Source organism: Alosa sapidissima, chromosome 3 (genome assembly GCF_018492685.1).
Source record: "Alosa sapidissima isolate fAloSap1 chromosome 3, fAloSap1.pri, whole genome shotgun sequence".
In the NCBI taxonomy this organism is placed as follows: domain Eukaryota; kingdom Metazoa; phylum Chordata; class Actinopteri; order Clupeiformes; family Clupeidae; genus Alosa; species Alosa sapidissima.
This window is the reverse complement of record NC_055959.1, coordinates 16,874,334-16,895,574: the sequence shown is the minus strand read 5'-3', so window position 1 is coordinate 16,895,574 and position 21,241 is coordinate 16,874,334. Positions and strand designations below refer to the sequence as shown.

General features: G+C 41.5%; 2 protein-coding genes and 3 non-coding genes across 6 annotated transcripts; all 5 read left to right on the top strand.

Moving 5' to 3' along the window:
- Positions 1–746: 746 nt before the first annotated feature.
- On the top strand, positions 747–14,596 carry slc25a39 (solute carrier family 25 member 39). Of its 2 annotated transcripts, XM_042084800.1 has the most exons (12): positions 747–901; positions 4,853–4,958; positions 5,089–5,148; positions 5,404–5,454; positions 6,687–6,796; positions 6,991–7,058; positions 7,293–7,417; positions 8,221–8,394; positions 9,468–9,577; positions 12,654–12,735; positions 13,031–13,111; positions 13,249–14,596. In XM_042084800.1, exons 2-12 carry the CDS (start codon positions 4,862–4,864, stop codon positions 13,365–13,367), a joined length of 1,077 nt encoding a protein of 358 aa, XP_041940734.1. In that variant the 5' UTR covers positions 747–901; positions 4,853–4,861; the 3' UTR covers positions 13,368–14,596. The 2 variants fall into 2 exon arrangements, with proteins under 2 accessions (XP_041940734.1, XP_041940735.1); XM_042084801.1 differs by lacking the exon at positions 5,404–5,454.
- Positions 14,597–14,951: 355 nt separating this feature from the next.
- Positions 14,952–20,316, top strand: rpl3 (ribosomal protein L3). Its single transcript, XM_042084799.1, has 10 exons — positions 14,952–15,078; positions 16,656–16,848; positions 17,279–17,447; positions 17,838–17,973; positions 18,333–18,519; positions 18,631–18,791; positions 18,880–18,981; positions 19,451–19,546; positions 19,642–19,761; positions 20,199–20,316. Exons 1-10 carry the CDS (start codon positions 14,980–14,982, stop codon positions 20,241–20,243), a joined length of 1,308 nt encoding a protein of 435 aa, XP_041940733.1. The 5' UTR covers positions 14,952–14,979; the 3' UTR covers positions 20,244–20,316.
- Positions 18,070–18,161, top strand: LOC121706354. Its single transcript, XR_006031027.1, has one exon. It is a non-coding gene; the product is annotated as a small nucleolar RNA U83B (small nucleolar RNA).
- Positions 19,142–19,235, top strand: LOC121706353. Its single transcript, XR_006031026.1, has one exon. It is a non-coding gene; the product is annotated as a small nucleolar RNA U83B (small nucleolar RNA).
- Positions 19,989–20,123, top strand: LOC121706352. The gene has a single exon (XR_006031025.1). It is a non-coding gene; the product is annotated as a small nucleolar RNA SNORA54 (small nucleolar RNA).
- Positions 20,317–21,241: the final 925 nt, after the last annotated feature.

The window sequence follows — 21,241 nt, the reverse complement described above, 5'->3', positions numbered from 1 at the left end:
TAGTGCAATTTGTTCAACCTTTTTTCATAAAATGACTGGACTAAAATGAGAGCGTGCTGTTCATGTTAAAATCAGTTGATGGTGAAATGCAACCCCTTGCTTAGACTTCAACTGTCAAATCTCTTTGGACCTGGATAAGGCACGACATGAATGTCATCCTACACTGTATGATACTTATATGTTGAGTTTTATTTGCATGATTTCCCTATTTGCACACCACCTTGGTCCTCTGGTTCACTCTGTAAATAAAAAGTGCGAGAGACCATTGTGCTCTGTTATCACTCAAATTGATGGTGAAATTCCTCCCTGGCACAGATGTTCTGTCAGAACTATAAAAATTGTTTAGGATATGAATGGCATTTAATGTACTTTCATACAATTGCCCTGTATGACTTCCAAATAATGTTTTTTGTTTTTTAATCGTGGCACTTAAAATCATGCATTCATTTATACATTAATGTATGTATTTTAGACGACTTTGAAGGAGAATGAAAGACTTCCAGCCCAGGATTCATTCTATGAATTGAGTTTACATGCTTTGAATTTCAGTAAAGAAAAAGCCATCATTAGTCATCACACTAAGTAGGTCTGTGGGTAGCTTTAAGTGTGATGTAAGAACAGCAGTCACCAACAACCCTCAGCATCTACTGCTGCCATGGATGCTTCTCTGCAGTAGGGGGCGGTACAGCTTGACTTGGTAGAGTATGCGATGTTATGCATTACTGCGCAACCTCACAAGTTCATTCACACCATAGACTGTAAAAAAATAGATTCACACTGATCAAATCATGTTACACGAAGGGCATGGACGGACAGCTCCTAGAGAAACCAGCCACCAAACATGAACCATCAGCATGGTGAAGTTTAATACTTCAGAATCAGCCTTCAAGAAGATTTGAAGGTACGTGGTTATACGTTCACTACATTTTGTGTAGCAGCTAATGGAGAAAATACTGTTCTGTTGAGGGAAATGAAGAAAAAAAACAGTTAGCAGCTAGATCTATTTTGACAACATTAACTTAGTTTATTAGCTAAGGTAGGCTAGTGGATAGCACGTAAAGCATAACAGCCTCACTTTCATAACCTAGAAAGTAAGTCAACAGTTCATAGTTGTTTTGTGACTACCTTATTTTGACGACTTTTTCCTGAAACGATAATGTATGCAGGCTTGTAACGTACGAGCAGCTAAAGGTATATGCTAATTGACATGCACATTTCCAGCTAGCTGCTAACATAGCAGCTAATGTCTCAGACCTTTCTATCAAAGATCCTTGATTACTAGCTCCGCTTTAACCCTCTCTGTTTCTATACGCTGATCCAGAGGTCTGTAGTGCTACTACAGACTTTAACAATCTAACGTTACTCATGCACAACATTTCATTAACCTTGAAGGCGTTGTTACCTAGTTAGGCAGATAACGTTAGTCGTGTAGTACATGGCTAACACATATTTTAAGAGGTAACTTTAAGCTTATGTTAACGTGTCAGTAAAACACGTCATTTAACGTTAACTGGTTTAACGTTACCAGGTGTTTAGAAACATTCCCAAATCAGTTCTGACTCCGTAGACGTAGAATCGGGTCTGTCAGTCAGGTCGTTACCATAGGCAACGAATTAAGGCATCGCCACTAATGCTATCGACCTGTATGTCACGTAATTTCATCAGAAATGGACAATGTACATACTTTTTAACAGTACTCTTCAAGTTATATAACGTGACAATTGGAATTGGGTGGCATACAATTCGGTGCCCACGACTTGGCTGCACCAAAAATCAGCCACCATTGCAGCTCCCCGCAGTCACGGGGAGGGAAACGTAACATGCGTGCGCCTGTTTGTGCAGGCTTTACAGACTGTTACCAGGGAAAGAGATGACTAGCATCGCATGTCAGAACCATTGAACGCCAGCTGAAATATAAACATGAAATACAAACTAAACTTACGCGTTTGAATCTGCAAACGTACAGGCGTATACTTTCAAATACATTTCAAAAATGTAGTTGACATCTTATGCATAGGTGTTCACAAACTGTACTCACTGTTTAATTAATGTCAACTCACAGTTTTACATGGTTCCTGTGCGACAAGTAGCATACTGAAGTAAATAAAAGAAAGTATAACGACTTGTAAAGGAAGAAGAACCCCAAGATATCGTTTACATTATGCATACCCATAATGATTATCTATGTAGATGCCTGTATTTGGCAGCTGTTCTAGATTGACTAAGATAGACAAATTATGGGTGCACCGCCACACATGCTCATGTCAGTGATAACCTTCATGGCCTAGTTGTGTTGTTTGAGAATTCTGAGGCATGTTAATCTGTTACAAATTATCCAAAAAGGGCTTGTGACTGCAGCCTTCACTTGCTTAGAAACTGTAGGCCTGGGCCACGGACAGACTTACCCCCTCCTACTAAGTTGCACTGAGTAGATAAGCTATCAGAGTCATAGTGCAGTCTTTATCCCACCAACCAAGGCAACCCCCTCTCTTGATATTTATTTCAGTCTTCACAGTATTGCCTGTGAAAGTAGTGTGTCTCTTAAAAAAAAAATGACTACAGTTGTGGGACAGTTTTCTTTCTAAAGTACAATACAGGTTCATGTCCAGAATACTGCAGTAAACTGCAGTACAATGTAGTTGCAATACAATTTGATCATGTCCAAATTAATGCAATCATACATATGAACGGCAAAGAATTCCTCAAAAAATGCAGCTCTGAAGGGATATGGCTGTCTTTTTCGCAAAAGGGGATGTTCATGAATTATTTGATTGGGACATAGAGGCAACTCCTGATCTGGTGGTATGAAAAAACAAATATTTCTGTTTTGTGGGGCAAAAGGATCTAGAGATTCATATGGTATACTATAATGGAAAACTAGTGTAAATGTCTTTGCCTCAACGAACAATAGAACAAAAGCAGCACATTTTTCCAGTTCTAGTGGTTACGTGTGCATTTGTGACTTTGTTTTATGGCGTCAAGGAAAGATGAGTAACAGGTTTTTTAAAATCTATATTACTTCCTGTTTTGAAGGGGCCTATGCCATTGTTTTAGCTTAAAGGTTGTATCAGCGATAGCGGGGAACAGAGAGCTAGCTCGACAGAGAGCTAGCTCGCTACTCCAACTAGAAAATGTAATTTCGAGGAAATTACCAGTGCATGAAAATATAAACATACTGTATATTAACATAAAATGCAAAACAAACTTTTATTTGGAAACAGTTGGCAGGAGTCATAGTTGATAACAACTGACAGTTGAAATGTCTGAACAGTTAAATAGTTGAGTAGTTTAAATAGTTAAATTATTTAATAGTGAATTATTGTAGTGAGGACATTTATTTTGAAACAGTTGTGGGCAGAGGAAATAGTTGAACAGAATCTGTAGTCTTAAGAGAGCCAGATTGTATGCTTAAAGCCTGAGACAGAGTATATAGTTTAAAAGTTGAATTTAAATAGTGTAATGGATGTTGATAGACAGAAAGTTGAAGGGATGTTGATAGGCAGATTGTTTAATGGATGTTGGTGGATAGTGTAATGGGTGGATGAGTGAATGGTTTGAAGAGGATGAATGGATAGAAAGTTGGATGGAATGTGCCTTATTATTACTCTTGAATTTCCCCTGGGGATCAATAAAGTATCTATCTATCTATCTATCTATCTTATATCCTTGTAGAATGGAGAGACACAGAGAGAGTTGGCCTAGTTGAACAAAAAGCAGTTGATACAGGTGCAAATCAAGTTAATTAGCCCATTGTGATGTCATCAGCCCAATGTTAAGTCTATGGGGAAAAATAAGCTTGTTTTTTATTAATATCTCAAAAAGTATAAAGTTTACAAAAAATACATTCCCCAAGTGTCCTTTTCAAGTTTCTACGTTAAACGGTTAAAGCTGAATTAGACGCAGAAATTTGGTGAGAAGAAGAAGAAGAAGAAGAAGAAGAAGAAGAACAAGAAGACTTCGGATAACAGAACAGTGCATTTTCATGCACTGTAATTAAATAAAAACTCTCCTAAACGGGCATCTCGTTGGGTTATTGGTTGAAAAACTTTATTTTGCCTTTGAGTGGTTGCCAACCCTTGTTGGTAGCAATTGTTTTCGTGTACAGATCTCAGAGCCTAGGCTGCCTAAAGAGACACGTTTTTTTGACGGCCTGCTTATGGGGCAGACAGCTAGCGGATCGTTAGGAAAGATTAGATAATTGTGATCATTTATGTTTGGACCTTTTTTGGGCCTGAAATCGCTGATACAACCTTTAATTTACTTAACAGCTTCAGAGTAATTGAAATGTTTATTTTTCCATGTTGAATGGGGGTTGTCTCGCTTTCCTCTAGCGTCTGTGAGAGGAAAAGTCAGGCACCGGATAGAACAAGGTAGCGATGGAGTTTCTCAGACATTCGTCATGGCAGAGCTGACGAAATTAAGCAGAGAGTGAGTAAACCGTTGTCGGAGGAACGGAGAAATAGGAAACGGCAGACTGACCGAGCGAGGAGTGTAGGGGGAGCTCTGTAGAGAAAACTGCGAGCAAAAAGGGAGAAAACAACGAAGAAATTGCCAACTGCATAGGATCCCTTTAACTAGGAGACACATTGTGATTTATCTAGACATGAGACTGTGAACATTTAATTAATCAAGGTGGTGGTAATGTAGTGGTTAAGGAACTTAGCTTGCATAGCCACAAAAGCAATGGGTTTGTGCCCAAGCTGCCACCATTGTGCCCTTGAGAAAGGCACTTAACCCCAGGTTGCTCTAGGGAGACTGGACCCTGCAATTGGTATCTGTAAATCACTATGGATTAAAGTGTCAGCTAAATGCTTAAAAAGCCTTTTCATTTCTTGTTGTCTCTGTCCCTCAGGTTGCCGTGATGGGGGAGCGGCCAGTTGCTAGTCCCTCAGCAGGGATCACCCCTGTGCAGCAGATGCTGGCGTCAGGCACAGGGGCCCTCTTGACATCCCTCTTTGGTGAGCAGCTTTCCTCAGTCCTATGGCCTAATCATCCCCCTTCACTGGTGTGCCACCACTAATGTCTGAACCCTTTACGATGTATCATTAGTGTCTTTGTAAGTTTAACACGCTATTTTTACCTGCTCAGTAACTCCCCTGGACGTTGTCAAGATCAGGCTACAAGCCCAACAGACTCCTTTCCACCAAGGTAAGAATGGCGACCCACCACTGTTCCCATCACATCCTCATTGTACTGGTTTGAAAATGCAGTCTAACACAGAAGAGGAGGGAGACATTTTGAAGTAGGACATTGTGAGACAGATTTTCTGGTGCAGGACAAACAAGCATGCTTTAACTAACCGCTTGGATGCTTCATGCTGTTCTAGTGCTCTTCTGCTTTTGTTCTGTCTGCTCTTTCGTATCTGTTGATGCCTGCTTGCTTCCATTTGTTTTGTGTTTCTAGCCTTGGCATCTGAAACGGTTTCATGGACTAAGATTATCAGACCCTCAAAATGTGAGTATGCTCTGAACCATACACCCACCCACACACACACACACACACACACACACACACACTAATTAAATACATTGGAAACATATACACACATGCTTGGCTGCTATAGCTCAACTAACCAGCTTACTAGTCAGGGAAAGAACAACTTGGTATAAACACAGAAGAAGCCGTTCTGCCTTAACCTTGTATGCATTAACATTATCTACTTTAGCTGTTCAAAATTGTAATATATGCTTATCCACTCAGAAACTCTGAACTGGTCAAACAAAAGTACACTTTTGTGCACGACCTTCCACTTCTGTTAATTCCCCCATTAATCTGAGAGTTTTGAGAATATTATTTTTCTTTCTGATTTTTTTCTTCTCTGGATGATAATTGTTCTTTCCATTTTATATTTATATCCAACTCTGTTGGAAAGTCTGCAAAAGCAATCTTAGGTAAGAGAGCTGTTTACTCAAGTCACATTTATCTTAGCAGAGGCCAAAAATAACCCCGAAAGTGATTGTTTTTGCCAGAGTCGGTTGGATTTGGTTTGTCTGGCTGTGATGGGTGTTTACACGGTCATTGCCGTGGCCTTTGCTATTTATAGCTGATCTTATCTCTCTGCCTCAGACCAGCTACTCTGCCCTGGTGCCAATGAACCTTTTGTAGGCAACCACTCGCATGTTTGAGCAAATATGTGTAGTTGGGCATCATGTTTTGCAGTTTCTCAGAACTAGTTTCAAATATCGGAGAACACTATAATTTATTCATTATCTTCATATAGAGTATGTAAAGAGGATAAACGTGTTGCACAAATCTGGCAAGATGTTTTGACCTTCCTTACATATTATTGTTTAGCTGTTTGTCTTTTATTGGAGGGATTGGGTTGCTCTACCTTTCTCTTTAAAATACTTCAGATTTATTCAGGTGACATAATTGGCCAGGTCACAGTCTTTACTTTTTTTCTAATGTAGAAACTCTTGTATGATTTTAGCAGTGTATGCAGTTGTATGCTGTGTAGTAAACTGAAAGAAAATGGAAAAAATAAGTAAGTTGTCTTTAGGCCAGTGGGTGGTTGCTAGTGGATCAGAAGTTCATTTGAACGGAATCATTCAGATAGATAGACTGTCCTGGTTTCTGTATTTCTGGTTATTTTTTCACATCCATGAGAAACACACACATAGATGATCACCTAGGTTAAAGGAAGATAGCAAGACAGTGGTATGACACCAGACTGTGTGTTTTTACAGGGAGGTGCTTCCTGTATTGTAATGGACTCATGGACCACATTTACGTCTGTCAGAATGGCACTGGCTGTTCCAGCTGGTACAAAACCCCAACCCACTTCAGTGGAACACTGGTAAGTCTCTCTCTCTCTCTCTCACACACACACACACACACACTCACACACATACACCAACATGGGCACACACAGAGCCATTTTTTAAAGTCATAAAATAACAACCAATATATATCAAATGTATCGGGTATACTAGTGTATGCATCCATGCTTGTCTCAGGCAGCGTATAACACACTTTTTTGTGCTGTCATAGGATGCCTTTGTGAAGATCACACGGCACGAAGGAGTCAGGTCTCTCTGGAGTGGCCTTCCGCCTACACTGTGAGTAAAGTGTGGCAAGAAAGGGGGGTTATTACATCACCCTCACATTGTGCAACATGGTTAAAGCAGGAGTATTCTATCCCATTTTTCCCATAGACCAGACGAGTTGAGCCTTTTCAAAGAGATCAATAATAGTTAATGTCTACACTGACAGGCTCAGTCCTTCAGGTATTTGGTGTGTAAAGAGTTACTTAAAAAAACACTGATGCCTGTTCCCCTCCTGTTTGTCCACAGAGTGATGGCTGTTCCCGCCACCATCATATACTTCACCTGCTATGACCAACTGAGGGACTTCTTGCGCTACGGCATGGGTTACCAAGGCAACCATGTCCCCCTCATAGCAGGAGGCTTAGCCAGATGTAAGTGTCATATACACAAACACATGCCCAAACACACACACAGAACTCTCTGTTTCACACGCACGCATGCACATGCGCACACATTCACACTCAATTTGTGGGTAAGAAAAGCAACCAGGCTGGACTGCAGTGCATAGTGGATAAGGGAATGTGTTGATGGCACGAACACATTCATTTTAACTCAAGTATAGAGACCCTTGTAATGGCTTGTGAAGTTCATGCTATCTTTCTTTTGATTACAATAAAAGCACATTTGTGCACAGATAACAGGAAGGACATGAGAGGGGGGAAGGAAGAGGCAGAAAGGTCAACTGACAGACCTTGCAAATCGAGCAACCAAAATCCTTGACAAATTCCAGGAGACAAATTGGAAGGGGGGGAGGGGGGTGTTATTTTATCGAAGTTTGTTTCTATGTATTTATTCTTTAATTTAATCTTTGAAATTACATTTTGAATTTTATTGAAGGGTATTAATAAAGCAGAATATACTGAACTACAAGGATATTTAGAGAGTGCAGACTGCCAAGGCCCTATTTCAAATGTTACAGAAAGTGGAATAGGTTCAGATCAGCACCAACATATAATTGCTTCTTTCTCTGCCCAGGCTACACTCCTCATCCAAGTGCGGGTTTTTATGAAATCCTTCTGACAGACAAACTATCTAACAGCACTAAAAAAACAGCTGTGTTCTTTTTTAGAATGTGGTTTTGAATTTAGTTCTGAAATGTAAAATGTATTGCTACTATCAGTATTAAAAACAAGGTTCATTAGAAACCATCTATCTCTTTTTCTGTGTCCTTCAGTGGGTGCAGTGACTGTGATCAGTCCACTGGAGCTGATCCGCACCAAGATGCAGTCCCGTCGGCTGACCTACGGGGAGCTGCATGTCTGTATCCGCTCGGCGGTGGCCCAGGACGGCTGGCTGTCTCTCTGGAGAGGCTGGGGACCAACTGTCCTCAGGGACGTGCCTTTCTCAGGTGAGCTTACGTACGACATTTAGCATACTTTTAGGTTTTCCTCAGGGATCTGAAGGACGTGGAGCCAAAGCACATCTCACATAGAACAAACGCAAAGAATTTACCCACCCTGACAAACTATATAAGCATTAATGGAGCACTTACAACTGTTAATGAAGTTCACTCAGACATGGCAAATTCCTTGGTGTTCTGCTCTTTTCTTTTGTCTCTTCTTTTTATCTTTCTTTATTTATCTTAATTATGGAAATACTGAGAGAGGCTGTCCTGCTCTGTGCCCCTTCATGCAGTATGCGGTACCTCCATTATGCCTGTTTGGGAACCATTATTAAAGTTGTAATACCAGTAGCTGGTTTACATTCAACTTATTTCTGCACATTTTGAACATTCAAATAGGAAATTCTGAGTGAAAACCTTAAAAAGAGATCGATTCAGCAAGAGGAGGGTGGAGTAACTCCAAATTCACATAGGGTGTCCTGTGACTTAAGATAATGGAAATGGGTCTATCTACATACATGTATGTTTGTTTCAATGTAATTATTTTGTATTTATTTCTGATAAAGATGCCCTGACAACCTAATGATTTGACCTCACAGCTGTTTAAAACTGCTGCCTTGTTTAGTAGAGTCCATTTTTCATTATCAAAACACAGTGGATGGAAACATGCACTGACTCACACCAAATGCTCTGACTGTGAGGTTATTACACTTGAAAAAAACTGAAACCTAACTAATCCTAATCACAGTAATCCTAAGTACAACTCCTATTTAGTCCTTGAATGACCCTTCATGCAAAGCAAGACCAGCACCTTTGTTGCAGCTTTATCATAATAAACGTTGCCCTGACAACCTTACATTTGGGTCCCACAGCTGTTCTTCGCTCCTCCGCTGATTAGGAGAATGTCTATTTTTATACAGACATAACACCACGGATGGCCACATACACAGACTTACATTTCCCTTTGCTGATGTTTCATGAAAGCGTTTAAATGATGCGAACAAGTTGAACGGAAACCCTGCTTGTGAGAAGCAATGTTCTTGCTTATCTGTGTCATCCTCTGTCTCTGTGTTACTCAGCGCTGTACTGGTTCAACTATGAGCTGGTGAAAGCCCATCTCTCTGCCGACTGCAGAGCTCCTCACTCAACCTTTGCTATCAGCTTTACTTCCGGGGCCATCTCAGGAGCTGTGAGTACACCCTTAATCAGTTCACACACTCAGGGTGTTTTTTGACCGACAGAGAACGCATTCTTGAACCGGTTCCGTTGAGAATTCTTTGAACCTTGGTGTTATCTAGTGAACCAGCCCACATTTCCACCAGTTTTGAAACCAAATGGAGGGTGCGTCATCAACAATGGGTGTTGCATGCAAAACAAAAGTTAATGAGATGCATAAAGGGGAGAATGATATGAACAGTGTATTACCTGTCTAAAATGCTTGTTAACGTTTGCAGTGTAGTGCTAGTTGACTAGTTTTGTTTACTCATGGCAACAGTTGATATGGACGGAAAACTCTGAACCTTCCAACCTCTGAACGGTAGAATGACACACCCACTCCGGTTCACAGGAAAATTTTATTTTCTGGTTCAAGCTCCGAACCAAGGTGCAACGTTCCGAAACGTTTTTTGTTTGGTCCAAATGCTCCAAACGGTTCAAATGTTGGTTCGCGAACGGGAACAGAACCGGTTCTCTGTCGGTGGAAAAAGGCTATCAGTGGTGTGAGTGGTATTCCTTACTGATGGCTGTCGGCTCCTTTAACATTCTTTTTTTTTTTGCAAAGAAAACACAAGCGCTTATTAATTATTCAGGTCATTTTAATTCTTTAGGATTGCTGAGTCTTTGGTTGTCATAAAATGTTGCATCATTGCCTTGTAAAAGAAATTACTCACATGTTTGATAAAGAAAAACCCAATAATACCCAATAACCCAATAATACTTAACTATTACTCTAGTGGCACTTTTTTTCACCATATAGCCCTGTAGATTTGCTATATTTAGGTTTACCAGATTTATTGTACATCTGCTTTTGCATTCAAAGGTTGAAAGAGCATTTTCCTATCTGAATTGGACAAACAACTGCCAATTTCTTGTTCTGGTTTAAAAAAAAACTTTGGATATAGTTGCTTTCACTGTAGTCAATTGCTTGCGTGTGTTTCCTGATAAATCACATCCTCGAATTAATAACTCAAATCTTCCTTCAGAGGTTGGTGCTGCCAGGAAGGAAGTTAAATGCCTCCAAAGCTCCTTCCAATGTGATGTACTCCTGCTAGTAGCGTTGCTTTTACAGTAACTGTCTCTTAAGGCCTCTGACGTGGTGGCATATTTAGATAAGAGAGGCCGACTGGCACATCCCTTGAATGTACTGCTTTGTTTTTCTCAGTGTTCAAAGCTTCTTATCTCCTCTCAGGGCTGGGACATAGGGCAAGGAAATGAAATGTCAAGGCCCATAGTGGTACACCTCCAGTAAAGATGAATAGCTGCCCTTTGTCCAACACAAGGTTTCAAATGGGTTGTTTTTAGGTTGCACATACTGTAGTGCCCCAGCTGAATGAATGGAAATGGGGTCAAATGTGTGAGATACTATATACAGCGGGGAAAATAAGTATTGAACACGTCAACATTTTTTCCAGTAAGTATACTTCCAGTGAGGCTATTCGCATGAAATTTTCACCGGACATTAGTATTAACTTAGGTAATCCACACATATATAAAAATCCAAACATTAATGTCTAAAAGTAGAGTTATGAGTAAAAAAGTGAAATGGCACAGGGAAAAAGTATTGAACACGCTAAGAAAAAGCAGTACACAAAGGCAAGGAATGGCAAGGAACAAACTGGAATCTATAAGTATTTAGAGAAATTATCCCTCCTATCTGTGCAAATTGATATAAACTGGGTTAGTACATACTGGTGGGTTATAAAAAGGTTTTTTGTTACCAAGGTGTCACACAAGAAACATTTCATGATGGGTAAAATCAAAGAGCCCTCCCAAAACCTTTGCAACCTTATTGTTGCAAAACACATCAATGGAACTGGTTACAGATGCACTTCAAAACTTCTGAATCATCCAGCAAGCAGTATTGGAGCCATTATCTGCAAGTGGAAGGAACATCACTGCATCATCAACTGGCCATGCACAGGATCTCCTTGCAAGATTTCTGACCAGGAAGTCAGAAGGATAGTCAGAAGAGTAGCCCAAGATCCAAGGACCACTCAGAGAAAGCTCCAAAAAGACTTGGAGGCAGCAGGTACAATTATTACAGAGAAAATCATAGGTAATGCACTCCACCGCCATGGCCTCTATGCACGCTCATCCCGCATGACTCTATTGATGAAGAAAAACATGTCAAACCTCGTTGAAAGTTTGCTACACAACATTTGGACAATCCTATGAAATACTAAGAGAATGTATTCTGGTCTGGTGAGAGCAAAATGTAACTTTTCAGATGTCATTCTACACACCATATTTGGAGGAGAAATGGCACTGCATCACCCTAGAAATACCATACCAACAATGAGGTTTGGAGGTGGTGGCATCATGGTGTGGGCTGTTTTTCATCTCATGGTACTGGCAGACTTCATACAGTTGAAGGAATGATGAATGGAGTCATTTTGTTGTCATCTTTACATCCACCAGGATGATGAGGATGAGACATGGCTAGACCTTCCAGCAGGACAATGATCCAAACCATTCAGCAAAGGAAACTCTCAATTGGTTTCATAAAAAGGAAATCAAGGCCCTGACTTCAATCCAATTGAACAGTTTTGGAAGTTAACTAAAGATCAGGATTAACAAGAGGGACCCCTGGAATCTTTAAAAGAATGGGCCAAAATCACACACGAATACTGTGACTGATTAGTTTCGTCATACAGGAAATGCCTTGAAGCTGTCATTACGAATAAAGGCTTTTCCACAAAGTATTTAAGAAATTTCAGCAGGCGTATTCAATACTTTTTTCCTGTGTCATTCCACTTTATTACACATAACTCCTAAAATAAGACCTATGGACTTTAATGTTTGGATTTTTTTTATATGGGTGGATTATCTAAGTTAATAGTAATATCTGGTGAAAATTTCATGCAAATAGCCTCATTGGAAGTATACTGAAAAAAATGTTGACGTGTTCAATATTTATTTTCCCCGCTGTATATATATATATAAAAGTGAGATACAAATGTGTGGGATTAGAATTATTCGACCTTTCCTCTCTGGTTTGTTTGTTGTGTGTGTGTGTGTGTGTGTGTGTGTGTCTGTCTGTGTTTCAGGTTGCCGCAGTGATGACCCTGCCCTTTGACGTGGTGAAGACCCGCAGGCAGATAGAGCTTGGGGAGATGGAGACACGGGCAGGTGAAGTGCTGGGATGGCTTTGGTGAAGGGCCTTTCATAATAAATGATGCATGCTGCTAGCGCATGAAAAATATGAGGTGCATAATGAAGGGAAAATAATTGGTGCACAGCTTTGAGATATGAAACCATAAGTCATCATCATAATGATAATGAATATGATCATCATTACAGTTATGGTTGTGATTATGACGATGATACAATAACAGTTAAACGATAACGGTTCAGAGCTTTTAGGGACGAGGCTGTGTTTGGTCTGTCAGCTATCCTGTTTCATCCTCTCACATCTATCCTTCAGCCTCCATGAAGAATCCCTCGTCGACATGGCACCTCATGAAGACTATCTGTGCAGAGTCAGGGTATAAGGGATTATTCGCTGGTAAGACGGGCCCTGTTTAGATATATTTAAAAAAAAACTTTTGATTTGGCTAGATTCTTACTTTTGCATACGGTCACCACCTCACCTCTTCTTATTATCAGTCTGATCTGAGTCTATCTTTGTTGTCGTTCTTGCAGGCTTCCTTCCTCGGGTCATCAAAGTAGCCCCAGCCTGTGCTGTTATGATCAGCACGTATGAGTTTGGCAAGGCCTTCTTCCAGAAGCACAATCTGGCCTGTGAACAGCAGGGAATCTAAGCGGTGAAAATCGGAGGTGTGGTGGACCACCCTAAGACCCACGAGCTCTTGACCCCAATGACCCCCAGGTTCTCTGGGGGGGGGGGGGTACTTGTACTTGACTTGTTGCCATGGAAACCTTGCTTCACACATCTCTGGGGGAATGTTGCCTTGGCCAAAATATGTGACACTGCTGAGTGGTTTGCTGTGGTGCTGTTCGGCTAAAGCCTTCTGAGCTACTGAGATACACGGCAACGTTACAAAACACACATGAAAGAAAATGACTGGTTCAACAATTCCTTAGTCTTTGGTCAGAGGATCCCTGCCTTATAGGCAGACTTTGCAAGTCTGCAAGAAGTCTTTGCAGAAGTCTTTTTGATGCCTTATGAACTGGAATTAAGTCAATGCATGCTGCAGAGCGCAGCTCCTGAATATGGCATGTGCATTATCTGTGCTAACTTCCTATGATGACTTACCCATGCCTGTTGAATGAGCCTCCATTTCTCAACAATGCATGTGTGGAGCACTGCAAGTTCCACGGCTCTGTTGTCTGTGAATAGACAGCACCCCCTGCTGGATGTTTTCATACATACCTCGGGAGGGCTTTTGACTCTGGAGTTGATGTGCAGGTCTTGCACAGTTTTCCCCAGAATGTATATTGATGGCCTGAGCACCAAATAGAAGCCACTGAGGACAAAATGTGATTAATGTACCAAGTGTTCTTTCGCACAAAATATCAGCATGGGCTCATTGTGTTCAAATTGTGATACATTTCCAAGGCAATGGTTTGCCATCTTATTATAGTTTTGTACTGCAATGACACTCTAATGAGTGTTATGAAAATGTTCTGTTTATAAACTATTTTCCCTTCAATGTGAAAAGAAGGCCCAAATTATCTGCTTCTATACATGTGTTTTATTTTTGTTTTCAGATTTAGTTCTCTTGTCTGTTTTTCTGAAACAAACATCTCCTTACAGTTAGAGTTCTGTATTCACCCCTAAAAAATACATTTCAGAAGTTCACCAAACCACAGTTTGGTGGTGCAGATGTTTTCAGAAAGATGTTTGATCAGTGATTGCTGTCCAATATGTGATATGACAGACAGTTTTAGGGCTGGTAGACTAGTAGAGTACTATTTGTCACTTGTTTTCTGATGCTAGTTGAATGTGTGGTGTGATGTAAACAGTTCTGTATGTTTCAGGACACTCTTAAAATTGTTAAGCATACTTAAATAAATGATGTGATGATGACTGAGTCCTATTTCATATTATGAATAATTGCATGACTTATACTTAAGATAGAGGTTGGAATTGGAGAAAGGATGAAGGCTTATCCTATTTCAGTTCACTATAATAATAATAATAATAATAATGAATCTCTACATTGCCACTTGTCAAGTATATCCAAGTGAGAGTTATTATGGATTACAAAAAAACAACCTTCTCACTTTTACACCTGTGGATAGTTTGCACCAAAGATTATAGAACCATACGCTCTAAGATCTTTGGTTTTAACACAACACAAAAATTAAACTCTTCACCCACCACATGGCATTCTTCTATATCACAGGTTTGCAAACGACAGGGTGGATGTCAGGCCTTTGCAGTCTCTCGCTGTTTAGTGGGAGGAGCGTATGTGCTACCGACGTCGCATGACGTATGTGTTGCGTTTTTGTATAAATTCCAAGCGCCGCTCTTCCTCATTCTCTTTCAATCGGATCGGAGACAAGATGGTGAGTCTCCACATGCATTTGTCTAAGTGTTGGACTTTATCATCCAGTCTCAATCAGAGGCATCCTTCTTTGTACGAGTCATGTCTAGATTGTTAAGTGTGAAGAAGTAAATGAGCTATACTTTTGGGGAATTAGTTTTCAAGAAACATGCTGAATTACAACTTTACAAAGCATGACTAGATGTCATTGAAATTGGAAAATGGCCGCCAGGATATTGTCTCTGGGTTTTTATGAACAGCCGTTGAATTAAGTTAAATTCAGGACCGTTCCCGAATGGAGGACTGGGGTGATGTTAACGAATAACTCTGGAATCTAATGCGTCCATCTGTTAAAATCAGTTTAAATGTTGCCGGGCTGCAAAAGCGGCCTACTAGCTAACGCTAGCTAATGTAAAACTAACGTTACGCTTAAAGGAGAATTCCGGTGTGATATTGACCTAAAGTGTATCAAAACATGATACCGAGTGTGAACGTATGTCTCATAGCCCATCTCGGCTTGTCCCCTGCACTCCAAAATCTGGCGCTAGTTAGCCGATGCTACCAACATCTTTTTCAATAGTGGTGCTTCGGCATCGGGCTAGCCATGCAAATAAATCACTGTTTTACACCCATTTACGAGGCTCAATGTATCTCCACACTTCATTGGTAGACTTCCGAGGGCCCTGACATTTAAAACGAGACATTGAGAACTTTGAAAAAGCACTGGTAGTTTACTTACAAGACGATTTATACAGACAGTATCTTCACGAAGTTTAGCGTTTGCAGCCATCTTGAATTTAGTCACGATAAGTCGAGCAATGACTAAGAATGAACAGCTATGATAAGGGATCAGATTCCAAAAATAATTCAGTGGAAATGCATGGATTCCAGTTGCTGCTACTGGAAGAAACTGGAATCCATGCATTTCCACTGAATTATTTTTGGAATCTGATCCCTTATCATACCTGTTAATTCTTACTCCTTGCTCGACTTATCGTGACTAAATTCAAGATGGCTGCAAACGTTAAACTTCGTGAAGATACTGTCTGTATAAATCGTCTTGTAAGTAAACTACCAGTGCTTTTTCAAAGTTCTCAATGTCTCGTTTTAAATGTCAGGGCCCTAGGAAGTCTACCAATGAAGTGTGGAGATACATTGAGCCTCGTAAATGGGTGTAAAACAGTGATTTATTTGCATGGCTAGCCCGATGCCGAAGCACCACTACTGAAAAAGTTGTTGGTAGCATTGGCTAACTAGCGCCAGATTTTGGAGTGCAGGGGACAAGTCAGATGGGCTATGAGACATACATTCACACTCGGTATCATGTTTCAATACACTTTAGGTCAATATCACACCGGAATTCTCCTTTAATCGGTATTGCTGGAGACAACTGCAATATAGACTGCGGTTGCAAAACTTAATCCATTTGGTTGTTGTACAACAGTTTGTGGTTTTCTTAAACACTGCGTATTCGCAGGATTGTGACAGTCTTCCTAGGTAGTTTGCCTTTACGGTACCACGTGACAGTTTAGCTAACGCTATGCGTAGTAGATATGGTACTAGGGTACAAATGGACTAACACTATGGTGTTAATTTCAGTCTCACCGTAAGTTTTCGGCTCCACGCCACGGATCCCTGGGCTTCCTCCCACGCAAGAGGGCCAGGCGCCACCGTGGAAAGGTGAAGAGCTTCCCCAAGGATGACCCCAGCAAGCCAGTCCACCTCACAGCTTTTCTTGGCTACAAGGCTGGCATGACTCACATCGTGCGTGAAGTCGACAGACCTGGCTCAAGTGAGTGCATGTATTTGATTATGGTACACACATGAAATACAATTGTTTTTTTCACTGCTCTTATCTGCCTGTGATGAGCCTCTCGACGGGCGGACTGATTTGGGCCTCAGCCCTTGTTGAATGTCGAGTTCTGAGCGCAGTTTATTCATCTCCAGACATGAACTGGGCATGTCTATCCTTTTTGAGCATCATGTGAATTGTTTTTGTGAGCCTTGGGTCTGAATTCACTAGATATGAAAATGCTTTTGAGTTTGTTTTTTTGTTTGTTTGTTTTTTATTTATTTATTTATTTATTTATTTTATATATATATATATATATATATATATATATATATATATATATCTATATATATATATATATCTATATCTATATCTATATCTATATCTATATCTATCTCATGCCATGTACTTTTCCAACATTGTTCTCTAGAGGTCAACAAGAAGGAGGTGGTTGAGGCTGTGACTATTGTGGAGACACCCCCCATGATGGTGGTTGGAGTTGTGGGATACGTCATGACTCCTCGTGGCCTGAGGGCCTTCAAGACTGTCTTCGCTGAGCACGTCAGTGATGAGTGCAAGCGCCGCTTCTACAAGAACTGGTAAGATTGTGCAATAGTTTTAACAGTTATGCTTTATGTAGTAATGTGATGTTGTATGGAGCGTGATGTTGCTGTCTAGTTTGAAGCGCTCTGGTGTTTCTTACTGCCAGTCTAACATGTTGGTGACCCCTGGTGCAGCTCCGCTCGGGTGCCCCGTGCCCCGATGAGCTCCAGGCTCCTCTGGCCGGTGGAAAGGGCTCCTTAGAAACCGTGCCATGAGCCGAAATGATCTCTAGAGCTGTGGCTGCCCCACTCGCTGAACCCGAGGATGGGCGCCCAGCTCTGGCCACACTTACTTCCGCTGGCCCCGCTGTGGGTTTATGAAGGGTGTGTGCCAACCTTTTTCTGTGTGCCCCTCCCTGTCCTCCCCTGCAACTCGCGCCGCCACAGGTACAAGTCCAAGAAGAAGGCCTTCACCAAGTACTGCAAGAAGTGGCAGGATGAGGAGGGCAAGAAGCAGCTGGAGAAGGACTTTGCCTCCATGAAGAAGTACTGCCAGGTCATCCGTATCATGGCCCACACACAGGCAAGTTTTGTTTTTTAAACTCTGCTCAGTCTTTAGTGTCTAATTAGAGTTACTTGTTTGGCCTTGCATCTTGGCCTGAGAAACTTGTTGATTAAGTGTGTTCAGTGACGAGATCACGGAATACAGCGTCAGGCATGGCGCCTGATTCTAATGACGATTTATTCCGCTGCCTTCCTTCTGAGAACACATCCACTCCACCTGCATGGATTGATTGCTTTCCTTACCAGAGCAGCACCATTAGATTAGTGGAAGCATGTGTCGATGTATTAGTAAAAGTAGTAATTAGTAGTAGTGGGCCCTTTGTTTTCTGATCTTACATGTGCAGTGAAAAGATTTTAAAAGTGTCCCTCCACTTCCAGATGCGTCTGCTGCCCCTCAGGCAGAAGAAGTCCCACCTGATGGAAATCCAGCTGAACGGCGGGTCCATCGGCGACAAGGTGGACTGGGCCCGTGAGAAACTGGAGCAGGCCATCCCCATCACCAACGTCTTCAGTCAAGACGAGATGATCGATGTCATCGGAGTCACAAAGGGTCATGGTTACAAGGGTACGTGTCCCAATTTTTTTTTTTCCCTCCCATTGCTTCACTGCTGGAGATGGCAAGTGTGTGTGTGCGCGCTAATCAGCAGTGTTTTTCTTTCTTTTCTTTTTCTAACAGGTGTGACAAGCCGTTGGCACACAAAGAAGCTGCCCCGTAAGACCCATCGTGGTCTGCGTAAAGTGGCCTGTATCGGAGCCTGGCATCCTGCCCGTGTGGCCTTCTCTGTGGCCCGCGCCGGTCAGAAGGGCTACCACCACCGTACCGAAATCAACAAGAAGGTAAGCTATATGCTGCCTTTTTTTGTAAAGTAAGGTTTTGGTATATCTGTGCTCGGTTGGTGGAGCTTATGGTCTTTATTCCCTACAGATCTACAAGATCGGCCAGGGCTACCACACCAAGGATGGCAAAGTGGTGAAGAACAATGCCTCCACAGATTACGACATTTCCAACAAGAGCATTACCCCCATGGTGCGTGAAGTTATTAGTGCACATGAATGACCACAGTAACTTAAGGTTTTTATAGTTGGTGGTTTTTATAGATAATGTAGGTGTTTTGGTTTATTGTCTGCATGATGTAGTTTTACAATTGATTGCGTAACTAAGTCCAGAAAGTGTAATTTGTGGGAAGGGTGTTCAGTGACGAGATCACGGAATACAGCGCCAGGCATGGCGCCTGAACCTAATGAGGAATAATTCCATGCTGCCTTCCTTCTGAACACAATCTCCTCTGGCATGCATGGAGGTGGTAGACCTTACCAGTCAAATTAGCATTAGATATGCTTCAGTTAAAAAGGTGTCAATGTTTATTTGAATATATAATCACTGTCCAGTTGTATGAAACTAGCACCTAAAATGTTACTTGCACAGCAGTTTGTAGTCTTTGCATGCAAGTGCATTTTGACCTTGTTTCTGAACTAATCCCCACATTTGTCTGCAGGGTGGCTTTGTCAGCTATGGTGAGGTGACCAATGACTTCCTGATGCTTAAGGGCTGCTGTATTGGGATCAAGAAGAGGGTGCTGACTCTGCGCAAGGTGAGTGGTGGACAGAGGCTCTTCAGACTGAGGGAGTGTAACTGCTATGGTGCCGAGATGCCTTTGACTGAATTTCTCCCGTTTCTCTTGTCCAGTCTCTGCTTGTGCAGTCCAGCCGTCGTGCTTTGGAGAAGATCGACCTTAAGTTCATCGACACCACTTCCAAGTTTGGACACGGTCGCTTCCAGACAGCTGAGGAAAAGAAGGCTTTTATGGTAAACAAGTGTACTTTTGTTATCTTGGAGGCTTTTAGAAAGTATTTTGCATCTTTAAGCCCAGGCTACTCTAGCTTTCTCGTGGCAGGTGTTTGTGTTAGCCAATGAGAGGAGTAGGCTGTGCCTGGACCTTCAGTTACTGGGTGTGACCTAGAAATTGCAGGCTATGTAAACTAGTGCCGTTTGTCTTAAGTTTACTTAATGTATCCTGTTGGGGCATAGGCCCCCTGCACTGTTCGTAACCTGCCTCAGTACCCAGTCTGAAGTTTGGGTTCCATTCCAGTGCCAAATAAATCCTTCCAGTGAGGCAGGGGAGCGGTACCTGTTTGTGCTGTCTCCCTGTTCACTCTCTGGGAACATGTTCTTCCTGCAAACATGGCGTCTATTTGTGTAGCCATGGAATGCCTGTGACTCAACGGGGTTTCTTTGTTCTGCAGGGACCACTCAAGAAGGACCGCCTTGCCAAGGAGGAGACTGCTTGAGATTCGGGAGTTGGCTGGCTGTAGTTACGTGCACCCTGTTCTGCAGCTGTTCAATAAAAGGAAAAGACTCAAACATGCTTGTCTTGTGCTTTTATTTTCCTCAACACCTAGTTTGCTTTTTCCTGTAGCAGATGGTCCTTTTTAGTCGCACACTTTTTGTCGTAATGGTTATTTTCCAAATGTTGATATCCCCAGTAAGAACACAACTCCATGGTGTGTATTCTGAGATGTACCATTACAGGGAGTTTTGGTGACTTCTAGCAGTGCTAGTTGACAAACTTCAGGACCACTTTATTTACATGATTACATTTTTCTGGTTATGAGAATTTAATACTGAATTGTCAAAGAAATTAGCAGTTTGTAGTTTCTGTAATGATTTTTCCATATAGATATAGCTAAAAAAAATTCAGGGAACACTTAGTTTTCCACAATTGTTAAAACAGATTTTTTGAAACCTTCCACCCTTTTCTCCATTCTCAAACTACATTCACAGAATGTGACTGTTCTTGCAAAATAAAACACTCGCCTCAAAAGTTTTACTTGTGCTTTGAGCAGTATATTTTTGTCAACATTGCAATGTGACTTGGCAAGTGCCCCTAACTGTTGAACTTGGGCTCTAATGCATAAGAATGGGGCACTGCTGGGTGTCCTCCTCTGTTTTCGGACCTCCATCTTGATATGCATTTAGATCTCTTTTCTGGGTATCTGGACCACTGGTTTTCAATCTCTTATTTCCTGTTGGTCTAGCCAAAAAGAATTAGTAAAATGTATGAAGCTAATTAATTTAACATCTGAGCCTTAATGTGTGCTACAGCTGTTGTCTGAATTGATTCAATGCAAACAATTGGTTTGTTCCGTGGTCTCTGGATCTCTTGACATGATGGCACTTTCCAGTTCTCCAAACCTCCCTCCCTCATAGCCTGTCCATTTCTCAGGCCTGGCTTGCCGACTTTTGCTGCCATGTCCAGATGGCCACTGATCACACAGCTGCTTCCCTC

What these genes read in the sequence shown, in the direction of transcription:
- slc25a39 (XM_042084800.1), top strand. Translation starts at nt 4,862, where the DNA reads ATGGGGGAGCGGCCAGTTGCTAGTCCCTCAGCAGGGATCACCCCTGTG. An exon ending in CCTCTTGACATCCCTCTTTG is followed by an intron (nt 4,959 to 5,088) that starts GTGAGCAGCTTT and finishes TTACCTGCTCAG; the next exon opens with TAACTCCCCTGGACGTTGTC. An exon ending in ACAGACTCCTTTCCACCAAG is followed by an intron (nt 5,149 to 5,403) that starts GTAAGAATGGCG and finishes TTGTGTTTCTAG; the next exon opens with CCTTGGCATCTGAAACGGTT.
- rpl3 (XM_042084799.1), top strand. Translation starts at nt 14,980, where the DNA reads ATGTGCTACCGACGTCGCATGACGTATGTGTTGCGTTTTTGTATAAAT. An exon ending in ATCGGATCGGAGACAAGATG is followed by an intron (nt 15,079 to 16,655) that starts GTGAGTCTCCAC and finishes TGTTAATTTCAG; the next exon opens with TCTCACCGTAAGTTTTCGGC. An exon ending in ACAAGAGCATTACCCCCATG is followed by an intron (nt 18,982 to 19,450) that starts GTGCGTGAAGTT and finishes ATTTGTCTGCAG; the next exon opens with GGTGGCTTTGTCAGCTATGG.